The sequence below is a fragment of the Musa acuminata genome, chromosome BXJ1-4 (assembly GCF_036884655.1).
Source record: "Musa acuminata AAA Group cultivar baxijiao chromosome BXJ1-4, Cavendish_Baxijiao_AAA, whole genome shotgun sequence".
NCBI lineage: Eukaryota > Viridiplantae > Streptophyta > Magnoliopsida > Zingiberales > Musaceae > Musa > Musa acuminata.
The window spans coordinates 43,583,336-43,598,945 of NC_088330.1; the positions used below are offsets into that span (position 1 = coordinate 43,583,336).

The 15,610-nt window shown below is 42.5% G+C and overlaps 2 protein-coding genes across 5 annotated transcripts; both read left to right on the forward strand.

The window, feature by feature from the left end:
- Positions 1–188: 188 nt before the first annotated feature.
- On the forward strand, positions 189–5,618 carry LOC135581427 (protein ARV 2-like). Of its 4 annotated transcripts, none has more exons than XM_065180227.1 (10): positions 192–449; positions 529–576; positions 930–1,002; positions 2,049–2,094; positions 2,188–2,266; positions 2,368–2,462; positions 2,905–2,971; positions 3,094–3,169; positions 4,424–4,522; positions 5,307–5,525. In XM_065180227.1, the coding sequence occupies exons 1-10, from the start codon at positions 294–296 to the stop codon at positions 5,309–5,311; spliced, it is 744 nt and encodes a 247-aa protein (XP_065036299.1). In that variant the 5' UTR covers positions 192–293; the 3' UTR covers positions 5,312–5,525. The 4 variants fall into 4 exon arrangements, with proteins under 4 accessions (XP_065036300.1, XP_018680832.2, XP_065036299.1 ...); XM_065180226.1 differs by having other exon boundaries at positions 194–449; positions 930–1,019; positions 2,184–2,266; positions 5,307–5,618; XM_065180228.1 differs by lacking the exon at positions 529–576 and having other exon boundaries at positions 189–449.
- A 3,303-nt stretch (positions 5,619–8,921) lies between these two features.
- On the forward strand, positions 8,922–11,100 carry LOC135671876 (patatin-like protein 3). The gene is made up of 3 exons (XM_065180229.1): positions 8,922–10,156; positions 10,414–10,476; positions 10,561–11,100. The coding sequence occupies exons 1-3, from the start codon at positions 8,942–8,944 to the stop codon at positions 10,879–10,881; spliced, it is 1,599 nt and encodes a 532-aa protein (XP_065036301.1). The 5' UTR covers positions 8,922–8,941; the 3' UTR covers positions 10,882–11,100.
- Positions 11,101–15,610: the final 4,510 nt, after the last annotated feature.

Below are 15,610 nucleotides of genomic sequence, written 5' to 3' on the forward strand. Positions count from 1 at the left end.
GTTAAGAAAGTCAAAATACTATAAAAAATCCAAACCTTAAGTCAAAGAGGTGGAATTTGCGTGCTTTAGGAGTCGTAAAATCGATTGATCGAGCTTCAGATTAGATGCTGAAGAGATCTAACTAGAAGAATAATATGTGATTAATTATAAGTGGATCGGATGGGGGTAAACGGAATCCGTATATCCGATCCGCCACTAGGAACCCGCTACTCTCTCTGCGTCACTACTTCGATTGACGCCTCTCTCACACACTCTGATCGAATCGAGGGCGATCGACTCGCTCTAACGCGGGGATGGTGGCCCCAAACGCGAACGCCGGCGGTGACAGCGGAGAGGGATCAACAGAGAATGTCGACGACCGGCGGTTCCTCCGCTGCGTGAACTGCGGCTCGGGGATCCGCTCGCTCTTCGTTCAGTACTCCCCCGGCAACATCCGTTTGATGAAATGCGTAAGCGAGACATACCGACATCTTCTCGCTGAACTTGTCCGCGTAATTGTTCTACTGACGTCGGGTTGGGTTCGTTTAGGAGCCCTGCAAGGCGGTCGCTGACCCCTACATCGAGTGCGAGTTCATGGTAGTCTGCTGTCTCCCCACAATAAATATGTCGTCAACAATGTGTTTGTAGATATGCTTCTGTAGATTCTTGACTCGCAGTTTCGTGGGCTCGTTTACTGGGGTCGTAATTTTTACTTAAATATGTCATTTCCCAGCGGTAAGTCTTTTTCCATTGTGACTCGCTTAAATAAAGGGAATGGATATCATAACATTTTAGCCCTATATACAAATGCCCTTACGGCAAGTTTGATGCAGTCCCTGCTGCTGAGCTTGGGAATTTGTCAGCCGCTGGTTCTTTTTGAGTTTACTTCAGGTTTTTTTTTTTTATATTTCTACTGTAGTATAGTCAATAACATGAATTTGTTTATGCAGATAATTCTGATTGATATGATCCTGCACAAGAGGAAAGCTTACCGACATTTGCTATTTAACATGCTGAACTTAGGTGCTGGCGACTCAAAGGCACATATTTTGTTTTTGCCTCTTTGAATTTTTTTGTCAATTGCACTTTATACTTCTTTCAGGTCTATGTGCTGCACTTTTCATCTTTTTCCTTTTCCTCTAAATGCAGTAGTTTGAATTCCTTTTTTGTACTTGTAAAAACAGTAGAAGTCATTGCATTCTGATCATTCCATGTAGTCTTCAATTGACTTATTACAGTGTATTGTCTTTACAATCACCATTTTTTTTCTTGAAAGCACAGATCTTGTCATTTCTTCTATTTATATTATCATCCACTGGAGAGTATAGCAAACCCATGATGTGTAGTTGTCGTTCCATGCTGTTAGTTTTATTACTAATCCCGTGTTTTCCATTATATATCAGTTGCTGTTTGAACATTTTAACCAACAACTCTTATGGCTTTCGTTCATGTCTGGTTTCAAAATTATCAATTTTGACATTTACCTCCTCGACAGATTGGATAAATACAAGAAAAAATGTGCTACTGATTGGTTTCAATTCCTTGAGTCCAAGTCTTTTGATTGTGGAAACAATAGTCCAACACGACATTGTTGCTTCTATGCTATTTCCTTCTGGTGACACACGACTATTGAATCTTCACTTTCCAAAACCACTTCTCCTAGATCATACTCATGTAGGCTACTTGTAACTAAAATAACTTTTCACAAAAGAGGGTGTATATAAAATGTCATCAGAGAACATGTTTTATTTCAGTTGTTACAGGATCAAGATGCAATTTTAGGTTATAGAAGAAACATATAGGAAATGGCACCTTTCCTTACTTTAAAATGCAGGGATTTGTAATTTCTTATTTTATCCATCCATTGTCCTGCAAATGCGTATCTTGAGTTTTAACTTTTAAGTATATTCATGTTTTTCAAATAACTTATTCTGTTTGATTTTGAGATGGCTTTGCTTAAGAATGCAGAATAATAGACCTAGTGATTTGCAATATTGCATTATTTATTATGCATGAAGCACTCCTGTCTTGGTTATTGCTTATACAAGTTAATGGCTCACAATTTGCAGGGGATACTCTGGAAGTCAAGCTTACTTTATTTTCTTTTAGATGCATGTATCCATTCAGCTATGCTTAATAAATAATAATCTTTGCCTAAAATGTACAAAATTTTTCTTTTTTACCTAAGACCTTAACAATATAAGGCAGGTTTTCTCTCTTGAAGAACAGTAAAGCTTGTCTGGATTCATCCAGGAGCCTTTTGTTGTCATTTTTGACATGTGGAAAGGTGATATATCTCAGTGGTAGCAAACTAATATTGTTAGTGTTAACTTTACCAGTATTTTCCTGCCACTGATTGTAACGATGCTTTAACTCATTTGATTATAGGTGATGTTGGATGTTCTATTGGGAAATTTGATATTCATATCTGTTGTTCTTCTGGGAATTAGATTTCTGCTCAATTTGTCATTTGATGTTAGCAGGTTGGTATGTCACTTCTACTATAATTTATCAATCCCTATATCAATGATTATTCTTTTACCTGTTACTTCTAAAGGTATACATCCACAATTTCTCATTTGATTGATGAAGTATCTGTTGTTGGCAAAGTTTGTTCTTGGATCCACAGATTTTTAGCTTGTTGATTATTGTTTTTTGAAATTTTTTTGTTTAAAGCTTGTGGGTTAAATTTCATATCCTCAATTTTTTAATAGTATGTTATATGCAACTAATAACTTTATTATTGTGGTATATTTACAGCCATTCTATGAATTGAATTATTTAATAATCAGATTTTGTGTCAGTTTCTTGGAACTGTCACCTCTCCAGTGTTCAATGTCAAATTATTCAAGGCTATCTATGATTTTTCTTAATGTATTTTGTAATGGTTCACTCGGTTTCTAAAATGTTATTGTTGTGTTTCAGATACAGACAAATTCTTCTGGCAATTCTTGTTTCAAGCTACTTCAAGTTATTTTTAGTAGCAATGATGGTACGCATTCTCAATTCTTCTGCTTGAATGTAAAGTAATATTCCATCTAGAGGATACCTTATGATTTGTGTAAAGAGTTACTTTTGCTTTTGCTTATATATCTATTTGTTTGCTGTGTACAGGTCTGGGAGTTCCCATCTTCTGTTCTTCTTGTCATTGACATACTTGTTATATCATCAAATGCACTGGCTTTAGGAGGTTTGAATTTGAAACACTAAATTTTATGTGTTTCACTTTGTTCAAATGCATGCATTAATTTAATGACAAGTACCGCTCTTCAAAGAACTTTAAATGCACAAGGTTCTAAATCTTTGAGATAGACATCAACATATTGCACTTAATTAAAAACATCAACATATTTGTCCCTCCAAATATGTTGACTAAGCTTAATTAGTGAAGGTTCTAACTAAGCTTTGAGATAGACATCAACATATTTGTCAAGGTTCTAAATCTTTGAGATAGTCAAGGTTTGAGATAGACAAGGTTTGAGATAGAACTTTAAATTAGTCAAGGTTCTAAATCTTTGAGATAGACAAAGCTTTGAGATAGACATCAACATATTAGTCAAGGTTCTAAATCTTTGAGATAGTCAAGGTTTGAGATAGAACTTTAAATTAGTCAAGGTTTGAGATAGACAAGGTTTGAGATAGTCAAGGTTTGAGATAGTCAAGGTTTGAGATAGACAAGGTTTGAGATAGTCAAGGTTTGAGATAGACAAGGTTTGAGATAGACAAGGTTTGAGATAGTCAAGGTTTGAGATAGTCAAGGTTTGAGATAGAACTTTAAATTAGTCAAGGTTCTAAATCTTTGAGATAGACATCAACATATTGCACTTAATTAAAAACATCAACATATTTGTCCCTCCAAATATGTTGACTAAGCTTAATTAGTCAAGATAGACATCAAGGTTCTAAACACTCAAATGACTAAGCTTTTATGAACATCTTGCACTTAATTAAAAACATCAACATATTTGTCCCTCCAAAGATTTCAGGGACTCCCATTCTCACTCTTTTTCTTGTTCTTAACTGATTATCCTTTTCCCTTTGCACCCCTTTTTTTTAGATTTCAGAAACTCCTTGCAAAGACATTGCATCTCTTAGCTTTACATTTCAACTTATCTCCTTTTCCCTAACTGCAATTTTGCTGTAGAACATTTATTTTGTTCCCTCATACTTTACTAATATTCACATTGGATCAACAGAGGCCTAAACACGTGTTGCTAGTCAATAACAGCTAGCACTCTATAACTGACCATCTTGTTTGGATATATAGAATTTGCTAGTATGGTAATGTCTGCTCTATGAACTATCATGTCTATTTAGTATCTCCACAAACCATTTGGCATATGGTAACAAGGGCTTACCGTGTTAAGTGTCTTGGCTGCAGTTTTGATTGTTGTTCATGCTATTTTGCTACATGTGCTAAAGTTTTATAATTTTCTGTTTACAGTGGTAACAGAGTTGCAGACTGCTGGGTGCCTTGGAGTGTGCTTTGGTGCACAAGCAGCCAAGTTCTTTAGTGATCGTTGGTTATTACATCTATTATCTGGTTAGTCTTACATTGTTACATATCTTATATCTTTAGTTGCAGAAATTTGTATTCTGAAACAGTTCAACTATGCTTGAAAGCCCTTCCGATGACATTACCTTAGCACATGATGCTGATTACTCTGATGAGCCTGAGGTGCTACAACTTAGTTTTGTCTTGCAAATCATCATAATACTTATTAGATAAATGAATTCTGACTACGTCATTGGCTACAGCACCTGTTACCGGGTTTGTCTTAGATATCTTCCATGCTTGAATTGCAAAATTTGACTTGTCTATATAGAAAGAGTGCAACTATGGATAAAGGCCTTCCTTTAGCAACATGATGGTGCTGATTGCTCTGATGGGCATGAAGTGCTACAACGTGGTTTTTCCTGCCATATCATCTTTTTTTTTTTTCTACGGCAAGCATTGTGGTTTGGAGAAAAGTCATGCATTGGATACTTCACCTCAAAAACACTTGCCTGCCTCCTCACCCTGAGAAGCTGGTTGTGGAGTGTTTTTCCTTTACAGCATCTACTAAGCAGCTCCTGCCATGCAAAGTAGTCTCCTTAGCATTCCTTGCCCTTTTAATTTGAGACTTGGATTTTGCTACTTGTCTTGTGGTCTAAGTTGGCCATCTATGATGGGTGCTGTATCAGTTGATGCTCAGAAATTAGCTCTATAAACTCTTCAGGAACCTAATCAAAGTTCTCAATTTCAACACTTTAGCCAGGAAATATCACTTCTAAGCAGTCACAAAAGTGGATGTGTAGAGGAAATGTAATGATCCCACTTGATGCAGGTTAGAGGCCACATGACAAGGTTCTTGGAGCATGAGATGGGGATGGCAAAGCTTATGTATTCTTGCTTGGTGTATGAATGCACTGGTCTTCTACCTTGACATGGTGATAAACTCTTAGCCAAATCATTTTCTGATACTGCAGTTTCTTTGATATGTGAAGTCGATGAGAACAGATGTGTGGTTTGCCATGAATGAAACATCAAGCTGTCATGTAATTTACCTGCTAGGTTCAAACTGTGACATGCTTCAGGAGCATGCTAATGGCATCTACATGGGTACTTGAGGATGTATCCTTCAAGTACTGGATCTTAATCTCTGTTTCCTCGTGAAGCCTTTTCACATTCCATCCAGAACTAACTTTTGTCTGCATACAGCTCAGAAACAAGCATTTTGAATACATTAACAAGGCTAATAATCCCATATTCCCTTGGAACATGAGAGCTCAGCTGATGTAAATCACAAAGCTATATGATGAGGAAGGAGGAAATGCAAAACTTCATCAAAGCATCAGATTATGCATTTTGCATGAGACTGATCATAATTCCTGTGCCAAAATCAATGGAGGAAACACAGTTACTTGCTCTCCCAGAGAGCCCAAAAAATTAGGTGAGTGTCTGAACTCGAGGTTATTGGACTTTTTTGTAAAGATCAGAAAACTTCGATGGAGGAGAGTTGATCACAATGTTATGGTCAGAAAATTTCTCACACAATTCTTTAAGAGAGAGAGAGACTCTTCAAGTTCAGGTTTTGACAGATGTGCTGAACTGTTGTCTTGTTGTATAAACCATAAAGGCATAGCATGCAACCAAGGCAACACAAGCCACCAATATGTGTAGTAACTGTTGTCTCATCCACACTGTTTTTTAGGGTCAAATGAAAGCTTTTATGAGAAGTAGGTGATTCATGTAGCAGCCTGTGTTATCTCGAGGATCAGTAACCATTTCATGCATTATTTTCATACATTCAACCATTACTCTTTATCTTGGCATATTCATAATGGCAGCTGCAAGGCTTGGTAATTGAAGCAAAACTAACTACTGTGCTTCCTGAAACTTTTACAGTTGAAGTTGGTGAGTAATCTATAGCTTTTACTTTGAATTGGAATGCAGTTCATAAGTGATGATCTCATTTTATAGCAAGAATCTGGTTCTCTCTTGAGGGGGAAAATAAAAACATATTTCTGATTCCAAAAACAAGAAATTGTCATCTTGACTCTTTTGAAGTCTCCAAAATCCTTGCTACTGCTTGAGCTAAGTTGGGTTACTTGTAGCATCAGTGGATGCAGATGTTTCTCCTACCAGATAACTGAAGTCCACTGTTACTATACTCCTGCCATGGTTCTCTGAACCTTTTGTTTTGAGGAGGTCCCAATGGGAGGGAGTGGAGCACAGATTTGAGAGTGGGGCAGATGGCTGACTACATGAAGACAACTGTGGAAAGATTTGGAAAAGACAACAATATCTTGTGGACAGGTAGTGAATCTGGTTATTCTATCCATGCAAACAACAAAACAATCAAGATATACAAGAGTATATGGAATTTACTGTCTTAACTCTGACCAAGAAATGGGGTTTGCATTGAAGCTCAAAGTTTCATTCAACTGTGGGAGATGCCAAGGGATAATTACCAAGTGGCAGATCTGAGATGAGGTTGCACAAGAGTTGAGGTAGGGAGTTTTGGATCCTTTGACCTTAGGATAGCTCATGAGCAAGAGTCAACCACAAATAGTTTCTTCACTTGATTTGGTTGGTCATTAGGCACTTCAAGATTCTTTGAACCTTAATCTAAACCCTGTTGATAGGACTATGTGACAATTTTCTAAATGTTAGACATTATGCCTTACAAGTTTTTTTTAATACAACTCAAGCTCTATTTTTTTTTCCTTTTTTCTTTTCTGGGGGTAGTTTTGGAGGATGTGGAGCTTTCACAGCCTCTTCTGTATGATGGGAAATGAGATAGAATGGCACAGAAAGGCAACTAATCAGAGAGGATTTGACCAAGAACAGAACAATGGTTGGACTTAATAAGAGAGTTGAAGTGAAAGTAGAAAAAAAATGAATGCATGCATGAGTGATAGAAAGACCAGTACCTGCTATGGATTATTTCTTGAATCTGAAACCATAAATGTCTCCAAAGAATCTTGAAAGTTCTACTTGATGGTTATCATCTGTGGGTGAAAAGTTCACTGAAACAAGTTACTGATACATGAGAGAAGTAATCTACATATCTACAACTGTTGCTTCTCTTTGGATGCCCTCATTCCCCCTCTGGTCTCCGACATGCAGTACCTGCAATTATTTGATAGCACTGTAAACCCATAAACCCTAGCACAGACAGATCTGCAGAGAGAGAGAGAGAGATTAGAGCTGATCATTTTACTTGGCAAGATTAGATTCCTTTGGTGTCTTTCTTCCCACAGCATGTTTACCACATGGATCAGAATTTCTAGAAAAGCTTTGAAGGATCAGAAGAACTTAGGAGAAAGAAAGTTGTATATCACAGTTGACAGATGCTGTTCATGTCATTCTCAGATGGCTTTAAACGATCCTTTTGGTCAACCGTGCACATAGTAGGTGCTGTGAGGAGTGAGAGTACAAGACATGGCATGTCCCCAGGAAATGGGTGAAGAGATGGAGGGAAGGAAGAAGTACTCGGTGCTGCACCCAAACAAGATGGATGGATGTAACTGTTATTGCAGTAACTCCATGGATTCCTCTTTCGAGTGTAGATGCTGAGCAGCCTTTCCTTGCCGGCACTGTCGGTAAGGCTTGAAGAACAAAACAGCAGTCACTTCACACAGTGCATGCATGAAGAGATGCGTACTGCTGCGGACAGATTCATCTTGAGGTGATCAACCACAAGTTTGATCTCCTGAAGAAGCATATGAGTCAGCAGGAAAAGACTCGAGATATCAGAAACATGATTGCTTTCCTATCTTCCTCTACCTGGGGAGAGAACTGTGTGATAAGGTAACATCCATCGTGCAGAGAGTGATACAGTCATGGAATGACATGCATTAAAAGAGTTGTTTGTCTTTGGTCGAATGCATCACCACATCAACCGCATGTCCTCTCTTCTGCTCAACATCAATGGACATACAGCCAACATATTATATGAGCATGATGACGCAGAAGAGGATACGCACAGAGAAAGAGAGAGAGAGAGAGAGAGAGAGGGCCACAAGAAGATGTAAGGGTGAAGATAGATATCTTTCTTTACAAAGAGGAGGAAGAAGAAGATCAAGGTTCATATGGATGCAATCATGCAATATCTAATGAGGACAATAAGCTATATATATAAACATATATACTATCATCATTGTGGAAATAAACATTAATTGATGGGAAAAAGCAACAAGTTGGAATCAAGATTTGTTGCTGGTGTAGGCAGAGCACTGATCTCAATTTTTTGAGCCACACTTTTTGATTCATTAAAATATATTCATTATTTATAATAATTTTGGGTCCATTATCACTAGAAATATTAGAAGTAATTTATTTTTTATATTTTTAAATTCAAATAAAATTAATTATAATTCGTGAGGGACAGAGATCAAAGGAGCCGCGTCGGTGATCGCACGTGCCATTCCTTCGTCCGTGTCTCCCCTGCCGACAAATGGGGCCCTCCTCAGGTCGATGAATCCTAGCCGTCCATCAGCCGTCGCGTTCCTGCTTCCTTCTAAAGCCCACTTGGCAGCATTGGCACGGGGACGGGCTACCGTGCGCACCTCCGGCCCCCTCCCCTCCCTAACCTGCGCGGCCTCCCCCACCCTCTATTTAAAGCTCGAAGACTTCGCCGTCTTCCCCCCGTTAACGCAGAGAAACCGGTCCGTTCCGGTTCACCTGACTCAGCTTCGATTCGACCGGTCGAGCTTGGCGGCAATGGCGTTTGCGCCGGCCCTGGTGGAGCCGAGCGTGGACGTCGACAAGCTGAGCTACGAGATCTTCTCCATCCTCGAGAGCAAGTTCCTCTTCGGCATCGACGACCCCAAGCTCCTCCTCTCCTCCTCCTCCTATTCCGCCTCGCCCGCCGATGCCCCCGTGCCCCGGCCCGCCGCCCCGGGGGGCAAGGTCCGCATTCTTTCCATCGACGGCGGCGGTCGCTCCTCCGACGCCCTCCTCGCCGCCGCTTCCCTCGCGCGCCTCGAGTCCTCCCTCCGCAGCCGCTCGGGCGACCCCTCCGCTCGCGTCGCCGACTTCTTCGACGTAGCTGCCGGGTCCGGGGCCGGGGGCGTCCTCGCCGCCTTGCTCTTCACCCGCGGCCCCGACGGTCGGCCCCTCTTGGCGGCCGATGAGGCGCTGCGGTTCCTCCTCGAACGGAGTGGCCGGTCGTTCGTTCCCGTCAGGGGAGGCCCGCTCGGGTGGCTGCTCCATTGGCGGCCCGGGGCGGCGCTCCGGCGGGTGTTCGGAGACGCGACTTTGCGGGACACCGTGAAGCCGGTGCTGGTGCCGTGTTACGACCTGGCGACGGGGGCGCCGTTCCTGTTCTCGCGGGCGGACGCGGTGGAGGCCGACGGTTTCGACTTCCGGATCCGGGAGGTGTGCGCCGCCACGTGCGCGGACCCGGCGGCGGGGGCGGCGCCGGTGGAGATGAGGTCCGCGGACGGGCGGACGCGCATCGCCGCCGTCGGGGGCGGGGTTGCGATGGGCAACCCGGCGGCCGCGGCCATCACGCACGTGCTCAACAACAAGCAGGAGTTCCCCTTCGCCGCGGGGGTGGAGGACCTCATGGTGCTCTCTCTGGGGAGCACCGTCGGCTGCGTAGGGCCAGAGGGTGGAGCCGGAAGGCGGCGGCTGGTGCCGTCGCCGTCGGAGCTCGTGAGGATCGCCGGCGAGGGCGTCGCGGACATGGTGCGGGCCCCTTCTCACTCTCCCGCTACCTAGTTTCGTCTTTTAGCTCTTTTTCCCTCATTTAATTTTTTATATGGATAATTACTTTTTGCTGTTCTGTCGGCAAATCTGAGGAAAATGTCGACTTCCCAATATTCCTTCAAGAAATCAAATTCTTCCATTTGTTGGACGACCAAAACGCCATAATTCCATCAATAAAAATTACAAGTAAAATCATATGATAATTATTGAATTTTTTTGTTTTTTGTTTTCCTCAGGTGGATCAGGCGATTGCTATGGCATTCGGGCATCACAGGACTAATAATTATGTGCGAATTCAGGTAATAATTCTCTAAAAGCAATTATATACTTATACATAATATGTCTGATGAATGATTATATTATTTTTTGAATAATGATCTCAGGTTAATGGGTACGAATCGAGCAATTACGTCTCAAAAATAAATAATGTCATCAAATCGCTTAGTTCATTAGAGGAGAAATTATCGGAGAGGAACATCGAATCGATGTTGTTTAGAGGAAAAATATTCTCGGAGCAAACCAATGTCGAAAAGCTCGAGTGGTTCGCAAGTGAGCTCATCAAAGAGGAGGAGAAGAGAAAGAAGAGTCAGATCCCCATCGTAGTACTAAAACAAGTCATGACTCCGAGAACTTCCTCCACGACAACCTCCACTATTATTACCACCACCACCACCACCACGATTACGACCTCACCGTCACGTTAATTTGATGTTTGCGACTTGAAAGGAGAAAGTATAGGTGTTTAGGTGAACAAGAGATGAGTTCATGTTGTTTGTCCATATGTGCTGATCAGGAATGTTTTATAATTTCTTCTTTTTTTTCTTTTCCTTTTTTTTTTTTTTTTTTTCTCTGGCTTCCAAATGTGGAGGGATTGTATGGGAAGTGAGTTCAAGCTTTGGTTAAGTGAAACTTCAAAGAATCAATCTCTCATCTGGGCTAAACATTCTAACCCTAGAAGTTATCTGCAACACCCAATGACAGATTTGATGTGATCGAATTTTGACCAGTTGAATGATTGCAGTTTCCTCTGCTTGTCTGCTGGACTACTCATCTATGTCCACTGTGGAGGAGGCACCAACTGAGCTGTTCATCTTCCACTCGAGGCAGTGCCTGACAGTCCTGCCTCTGCTGGCTGCACCAGGTGGAAGGCAAAAGCCATGGTTGTCTCCATCACCTTCCATCCTACGATGAATTGACAAGATGCTTTTGTTGTTTAACTACCTCTTCCCAATTTTCTATGTTAATCTTCATCGACATGTTTTATTGAACGTAGCTGCAAATACATCGAGTTTTTCTTTAGTCTTCCCAAGGAGAAGGTGGTACAGTAAATTCATCTACTGCTGCAGACAAAGGAGCTGCGAATTAAAGACTAAGAGATCCATGCCATGAAAGGCTCCACCGTAAGTACTAGAAAAGAGCCACACTGCAGTTTCTGAGACATTGGGATGCAGATAAAGAATCGACAGTGGAGTTGTGTTGTGGTGGAGGACAGTCACTAGATTACAAGGTGATCACATGGACGGGGGTCTCTTCCCCGACCCGAAGCCACCACCACCTCGTGCCCTCGCACGCAGCTGCGCCCAGCGAAACACTGATCGATGGAACTCTCTCTCCTTTCATCTGCATTCGGGTCGGGGAGTCGCAGAGGAGTCCTCGGAGTTCGTGCTGTGGAAACAAAGCGTAAAGCAGAGCAGAGCTTTGGGTTCCCTCCCTCCTCCCTGGTGGGTCCCGCCGTCCGGCCTCCGCGATTGGCGGCACGAGGATGCCGTCCTCCCCCGAGTGCCCGCCGGGCCCCGCGTGCCGATGACAGGGAAAGGTGGAGATCGATGCTAGCCGTGCATGTCCCTCATGCATGCATGCCTGCCTGCCTTCTTCCCTCTCCTCTCTGCATGCCGAGAGAAAGATCCCACGAGCCTGTGATTCATGTAAGGAGACCATAAAGCTCTGATCATTCTCGAAACCAATTAACCTCGAAGCTTGTTGTTATTATTCTTCCAATGGCATTACATTATGCCAACGTAGCTTCTTCCATTATTAATTGTATCTTTGGATCCTCAATGAAACAGTCAGTGGATCAACTATTGTCGATAATAGTCTGTGAAGTTTCTTTGACCTTTGATTCGATGCATATGCAGCAGTGGATGCTGAGAATGGGATAGCCGTCTACTTGATCCTACGCCTACATGCATGGGCACAACATGGCATTCTCTCGGTACCAAAGCCAACTAAATCACTGACACATGCATCGGATACAAACAGAAATAGTAGTAAGTAGTAGCACAGTGTGATGTCATGATCTGCAATGCTGAGAGTAATTTATGTGTGGAGAGAAGGACAGTGCGCTAAAGGTTAGCGAACGAGACAGAGCGCTGTGGTAGATTTCACATGGATGGATGGAGTCAGTCTCCACCTAGCGAGCAGTAAGGGGGGAAATGGTACTGCTATCTTGTTTGAAGTTTTGTGGCTGGCAATTAGGAACATGTAGACTTTGAGCCATGGGGTGGTGGTGGTGGTGGTGTGTAAGGTTGCCCCACTTTCTTCTTATGTTGCAGTGCTTCTGGTGACTGTCACCATTGCAGAAATTTAAGAGTGTAAAAGGAATGCCTTCTGAGAACAGTGTGGTGAAAAGTTGGTCCACCTTCTCATGAAAAGAGAGGCTCCCCCCACCTTATGCCAAATGGAGTGAGATATGTGGTTCTTGTTTGCAGCAGATATGTCTACTTTCATTCCCGGTAATGGTGGATCAGCTAACTGATGCAGCTTTCTCCTACTTGATGAAGCATTCTACCAGTGAAAACCAGCTAAACACAAATAAATACAAGTCACACTTGGCTGCAGCTGTTGATCACTGATCTGAGCATGATTAGGTTATCCAATTGTTGAACATAGACAAGAAATGAATCACAGCTAATATACATGTGTATGATCCAACACAAAGCATCGAGATGTAGCTCTGTCGGTTGGATTGACTGGTTGGTGACAATAGTTTTGAGTCAGAGTTCTACCATCTGGGGTGGTGGCACTCTGGAAGGAAGATAGATAGCACCGTTCGACCTTGAATGTACTGTGTCACAACTCAGCAATTATTAGTTGGAAGCATGTAGCAATGAGGGGTTCCTTTCTCGACTCTGTTAGGGTGCCGTCAAGATGAGCTGCTTCGGATGCTTTGGTGTAGCAGAGAGATCTGAATCCAAACAGTAACAGTCATCAATGTCTCTGTAATCGAAGTACTCATCCAGTGAATAGGAATCGGTATATTTCGATGCTGCTTTGTTCTCTGTTCAGAATTTGTCTGAATACTCCTAAAAATCAAGTGAAGTCAAACTCAAATAGAAAAAGACTGGATCGATATTAAGGCTTGTTTGTGGCAGGTCAGTAGAAGTTTTTAGTTTAAGCCAGACTATGGCTGCATTGGATCTGAGGCTTTTAAGGAACCCCTGCATGTGTTCTGATATGTATCATGTGTGAGGATGAAAAAGGAATCAACATCTTTGTATCCTTTGAAATGGCAGGAGAACTGCTTTGATCTTTCTTCTTGACAGTGATATGGAACTGTAGGTGGAAGGCTTGCAGTATTGGAACAGTCGTCATTCTGCAGGCGAAACAAGTTCTGGATCATAGTCGAAGACTGATCACTCTTGGATATCTCATGAGCCCAGGAATCAGCCTTTTCCATGACACCATGATGTGTGATTAACAGAGCAATCCATGACCATTAATAGGTGATTAGGAGTTTAAGATCGGACTATCTTGACTATGTTCTTCGTGATCTAGAATTCCAAAATACCATCATTAACTTTCTGTGCAATTGAGAGTAGCAACGAGAGAAGCAAAAGAAGCGAAACATTCCAAAAGATTAGAAAGGCGCATATCGAAAGTTAAGAAGCAACCTGTTTTGATTGGATTTAAGTTAGAGATCAGGGACCAGAGCATCAAATGCTTCACTCGAATGGTCCCGACCGAGTGTGATTAGGCTGATGGTGTCTGTTCTTCATGGCATTTTAACTTGTCTTGGTATTGTCAGCCATCGCCTGAAAAGCTTGCTTCTCTTGATGATCCACATGCACTGTAGAATTCTTCCTTGGACTAAAAACCTTGCTTGCTTGCTGCAGGCCAAAGCAGCAGCAGAAACAAGGATTTACTTTCAACCTTGACCGCTTTATGAGAGTGAAGAAAGCAGACAGCAAGATTTGAAGGAAGATAGCAACGCATTTCAAAGACCACAAAGACTGTGGTCCTTGTTCTTGGGTTGTCACTGTTCTTGCAACTGCAGCCCCCCAAAGCTGGCGGATCTTCCTTGCATGAGCTGAACCTTTGAGCATGTCGTGTGCTCCTCTCCGTTCCTTGCTTGTGATGGTGGAGAACAAGCATGGGCAATGATGGAGGATGGTGTGCAGGTAGGGGACCAAGCGAGTGCAGAACAGGACAAAGGAGGTGTGTCTGCAATGAGATCTTCACCTTTTGTTCATGGCAGTGGGCCAACGTTCTCGGAGGCCATGTCCTGTGAGTGAATGATGGTGGTGGGCAGATGATAGATAGCATGGATTAGAGAGAGAGAGAGAGAGAGAGAGAGAGAAGGCGGCCTGATGTTTAAGTTTCCTCAAGCTGTGTACAAAGCTGAGCTCAGTTCATTTAAAATAAAGGTTGTGCACAGTGCTATCCTCCTTTATTGTTTGAATTAAAGCATAGGATTCATCAATGAGGGAATGAATGCTTCGGATGCTAAACTTCCTTTTCAGCACCTCTCTCTCTCTCTCTCTCTCTCGACACAGAGAGAAGTTTGGATCAATTACACACTCATCTATCAGTTCATCTTCAGAAGATGAAAATTTCATTCATGCTTATAATTACGATATCATAATTAAAAATACCCATTGTATTTATTGTCTTTAGATTCCTACTGGTGATCAAGAACTTGACGCGGCAGGCACGATTCTTAAAGATGGCGATCGAGTCTGCGCACGCAGCTCAAAGCGTGATATGACATGGTGGCAGGGACGTGCTCTACGGTCGACGATTGGAATACTTTCTCGGGGGCCCATGGATAAGTCCGGCCCGCTTAAGGAAGCCGGATCCAGATTTATCGGATCGGATCTTTTCGGAGTCAGATCCAATTTTTCCAGCTCGAGCCGATCCGCTTGGATGTACCGTTGCATCACGGCCGTTCGATCCCCGACGCTTGGGCTTGATGCCCCCGCACGCGGACCCAACACGTGCGAGGAGGCGCGCCGCATCGGTCGATTAAGAACGTATCAGTTTCAAAGTTACTGACCGTTGGATGGGCTCCACGAAAAAGGAATTGTAAGTTTATCGCCCAGAATCCCAAATACCCATAATGTTACTGGCTATTCTAGTGGGTCCAGATTTGAATCTCCTATGGGAGAAACGGCTCACGATGACATGGGTGGATCAACAAAGATTGCTCAGGTCGCG